Source organism: Triticum aestivum, chromosome 3B, assembly GCF_018294505.1.
Source record: "Triticum aestivum cultivar Chinese Spring chromosome 3B, IWGSC CS RefSeq v2.1, whole genome shotgun sequence".
In the NCBI taxonomy this organism is placed as follows: domain Eukaryota; kingdom Viridiplantae; phylum Streptophyta; class Magnoliopsida; order Poales; family Poaceae; genus Triticum; species Triticum aestivum.
In genome coordinates this window covers 520,251,412-520,255,223 of record NC_057801.1, presented here as the reverse complement: position 1 = coordinate 520,255,223, position 3,812 = coordinate 520,251,412, and the positions used below count along the sequence as shown (strand labels likewise).

Here is a 3,812-nt window from a genome sequence, read left to right as displayed (position 1 = left end):
ATTGACCAACTCACAAGCACCTCAAGGAAGATCTAACTGAGCATCAATGGGCGGTGAAGGGGGACAACAATGTTGGGATGTAAAATAATTGAACTTTTTTCAATTTTAACTAGTGTTGCATGCATTTATTTGAACTTCTGTGCCCTTTGCATGTGGCTACTTGATCATGTGGACTGGGGGGGGGGGGGGGAATCCGGAAGGCCGGATGTATGCGACTAAGGTTGGATGGTTGCCTCCCGCATTCGTGCCCGCAGACTGGTCCCCCCTGTCCGCGGACAGATGCGGGAGGATTTTTGCGGGTTGCCGTTGGAGATGCCCTTAGGCCTCTCTGATTCAGTGTATATTTTATTATGTTGGAATCTCAAATAAACATTTATTATCAAACAAGGGTATTTGGATTTTAAAGTGATGAATGTAAGAGGACAAATACCCAGATGGACAATTTCGAAGGAAAAGAGAAAGAGGAACTGTGTTGTGATTCTGCCTATAAATTCTGTGCAATTCGTGTGATTCCACATGACCCAGTCCCAGCAGCATAACTCACAATATATTTACACGGAAAAACCAGGGAAGCATGAAAGCAATCAGTAAGCAAGCTAGCAAGAAGTTGCAAAATGGCTGCCGCCTCCAGCAAGTGCTTTCCCTCTCTACCATAGCCCCGGTAGTTGCCATTCTTCGCCCATGCCATTCCTCCATGAATTTTTTCACTTCCACGCCAGTAATGTTTTTGGCCTCTGAACCACAAATTTCACAGCGCCTGTGTAGTAATTAAAGTTTTGCATTTCTTAGCCACTTGATGCAAGTTTCAGAGAGATCACAGGACAAATTGATACAAGATTGTTAAAGCATGAGAATTTGAATAACTGCAGAGACCCTGGTAGTTGGTTAATTGCTAAGAAAATGCTAACAGAATTAACGAAAATGGCTCGGTTCGCCTATGGATATTTTGGTTGATTTGACCCAGCCAAGAGCAAAAGACGATTGGGTTTATCTGATAAAAATATCTCATATTGCCAACGCCAAAGGGAAGCCACTCACATGTCAGAGAGTGACATAAAGGCTTAGACAGTCACGAAACACCAACACGAAAGGGTGAAAAGCGTAATCCCGGCCAGCATCCAGAAGGAACGAATTTAGTCCTTTGCTTCATTCAGGACAACAATCCTTCCAAAAAAAAAAGGATTCTATATTTGAGGTGGCTAACAAGCAACACCTTGGTACATTTTCCGCAGGTCCATTTGAACCTAAGTCGTCATTTCAAAAAGCAACAGCGAGTGAAGCTTGGCCAAACCTAAGACGCTAAAACTTTGCCGTATCGAAGAAGCAAGATCGCTACATTCTCCTTTTTGTAACAACTTTGGCTAAGTGGCTAAAAGGATAAATGTTCGTGTTGCCCTATGAACTCTGAAGCCTTCCCATACAATATACTAGACTTTTGACCCTGTAGCGATTCAGATTTCAGAACAAGCACTATACTCCTAACTTCAAGACCACTGACATTTATAAACAGCAAATCCTAGGAGGCAGGAGCTACACGCCCAGTGCGCTTGTACGGCATTCCGCGAGGAATTAGTACAGCAAGCAGCTAGCATACACTTCGGCAACAACAAGTGCCGCGTTGGAAACAAGCGAGCAGCACGATGCAGCAGAGGATAGAGCGAGCCAGGGAGGTCTTACCTATCGCCCTTGATCCGGAACCACGCCTCGGCGCATTGTCGGTGCGCGTGGCCGAGCTCCTCCTTGCAGCAGCAGCCAAGCCGGATCACCTCCGACCCAGGCGCCGCCGCGGGCCCGTCGCCGCCCTCGGGACTGAGGTGGCAGATCCGGCACGCCACGCCGCGGGTCGCGCCCCCCGCGTTGAGGTCGATGTCGATGGCCGCCGTCGCTGGCGCCGAGTCAATGTCGATGACCACCGGCCCGGCATTCCCCGTTTCCGCCCCGCCGGCCGCTATCTGCGGCGAGGTCACGACCGCCGCGGGCGCGACGGCCGCGTCTCGCCGCATCGCTCCCGGGGCGAACCTGTCGGTCGCGGGGGCTGCGGCGGGAACAGGAGGCGGTATGATAATACGGGGTGCGTGCGGCGGGACGGTTTGGGTGGGTCGCTATGGACGCGGGAGGGAGTTGGGTCGAGCCGGCCTACACACGACGCGCGTGACATCAGTTCATCGCTCATGACGGCCTATCTGCCGGCGCGGCACGGTATGCCCGTACAAGCACCAGCGCGGCAACAGCTCCGTACGATACGACAGCGTCCGTCGATCCGGCCGGACAACCTGTGGTGGCTGTGTTGCCGACGTGGTCAGGACTCAGGAGTGCTGATGCTCTTTTTTTGCTTTTTTTTCGAGGAAAAGAGAGTTTTATTCCATAATGAAAGAGTTACAGTCGAGAGGTAAAAGATCCTCAATACATGGTGGACCTAGGTACAACCACACAGCCACAGGCGGAGGACGCGGTAGGGCGAGGTGGGGCGCTCGCCCTACCTTGATTTTTCGTAATTTTTTACTAGGTATACGTATATACATCGATCTAATTTGTCTGATCGCTAGAATAATCGTCAAACGTTTGTTGGGCTGTGATTTATCCTGGACACCTTATCAGGCCGGCCCAAACCAACCTCACCAGCCCACACGCGCACACACAGCCTCGCAGGCTCGCTTGATCTGTCCCACGATCTCGTCTCGTCCAAGCCGCCACACCCTCGCCTTGCTCCATCCACTCGTCCACGGGAGAAAAGACAACCCTAGCGGCGCCCCGGGCCGGCAGCAAGCAGCAGCTTAGGCGAGGCCGCGAGGGTGCGACGGCCAGCAGCAGCGAGCGCGGGGGCGGCACCGCGGCGGCCAGCAGGAGCTTCGAGCGCGCGTGGGGGCGGGGGCCTCTTCCAGGTGGGCAGCAGGAGGGCGCGCTGTTCCCGGCCGCCAGAAAGAGAAGATGGACAGGAAGGGGAAAGGAATGGCAAAGAAGAAGGGCATAGGTATTCTCTGAATTTTTGGACAGGAAGGGCCAAGAGGATAGAATGCAGTGATTAATTACAGATTTTATGTGATGAATTGCAGATTTGAAGAGATACTTTGAGGTACTTGGTGGCAGTCGCAGCAGCTCCAACTCCAATCCAAGTACCCGGGAAAGTGGCAATGCTCTGGGCCAATCTGTTCATCAAAATCAAGCAAGTACCGTGGAAACAGAGAATGCAAATTCTTTGCCCTCTCAACAAGTGGAAGAAGAGATTCCAGATTCCGTGGAAGCCATAGTTGAGGAGAATGTTGAGGTTCTAGGAGATGAAGGTATAACGTGTGAGGTTCCAGATTCCGTGGAAGCAAGTACCGATGAAGTACCGTTGCCTGGGTCTTCTACGCGCCATTAAAACTTGCCTGGGTAGGTTTTAGGTTGTTCGTCTATTTAAAATGTGTTTGCATTTTCATTTTACTTGGCTATTCTGTTTAGGATTATATGAAAATATTGGTGTGCATTGTTGGTTCGTATTATTTATGTTGGTTGTGCACAATTTTTTTTTGGTTTAAGAGTTCGCCCCACCTCAAAACAGTTTCGTCCTCCGCCACTGCACACAGCCATGGTACACTCTAAACGACTATAATTTGCCAAACGGTCGGCAACTCTATTTTGATCCCTATATAATTTCTGGGGAATAAAGTCCTGGTCTTTCATCAACTCCTTAATTTCAACCACCAGATGTCCATAGGCAGAACGAACTAGTCCATCTTCTGTAAGACTAGACAAAGCTTCGCTTGAATCAGACTGGACAATGACTGAAAGGTTAGAATGTTGTAAAGCAAGCGCCATCCAAGTGAAGCTTT

At 50.3% G+C, this 3,812-nt stretch overlaps 2 protein-coding genes across 2 annotated transcripts; one reads left to right on the top strand and one right to left on the bottom strand.

Annotated features, from left to right (window-relative positions):
• Positions 1–459: 459 nt before the first annotated feature.
• LOC123065634 (uncharacterized) lies at positions 460–2,095 on the bottom strand. Its single transcript, XM_044488878.1, has 2 exons — positions 1,678–2,095; positions 460–757 (listed from the first exon to the last, which is right to left on the bottom strand). The coding sequence occupies exons 1-2, from the start codon at positions 2,001–2,003 to the stop codon at positions 541–543; spliced, it is 543 nt and encodes a 180-aa protein (XP_044344813.1). The 5' UTR covers positions 2,004–2,095; the 3' UTR covers positions 460–540.
• A 597-nt stretch (positions 2,096–2,692) lies between these two features.
• On the top strand, positions 2,693–3,460 carry LOC123065633 (uncharacterized). The gene is made up of 2 exons (XM_044488877.1): positions 2,693–2,971; positions 3,054–3,460. Exons 1-2 carry the CDS (start codon positions 2,929–2,931, stop codon positions 3,359–3,361), a joined length of 351 nt encoding a protein of 116 aa, XP_044344812.1. The 5' UTR covers positions 2,693–2,928; the 3' UTR covers positions 3,362–3,460.
• Positions 3,461–3,812: the final 352 nt, after the last annotated feature.

Bases quoted from the DNA above. Each gene is read 5' to 3' on its own strand.
- LOC123065633 (XM_044488877.1), top strand. From the start codon at position 2,929: ATGGACAGGAAGGGGAAAGGAATGGCAAAGAAGAAGGGCATAG. The intron at 2,972-3,053 runs GTATTCTCTGAA...GATGAATTGCAG, and splicing joins GGCAAAGAAGAAGGGCATAG to ATTTGAAGAGATACTTTGAG.
- LOC123065634 (XM_044488878.1), bottom strand. From the start codon at position 2,003: ATGCGGCGAGACGCGGCCGTCGCGCCCGCGGCGGTCGTGACCTCGCCG. The intron at 758-1,677 runs GTAAGACCTCCC...ATTACTACACAG, and splicing joins TTCCGGATCAAGGGCGATAG to GCGCTGTGAAATTTGTGGTT.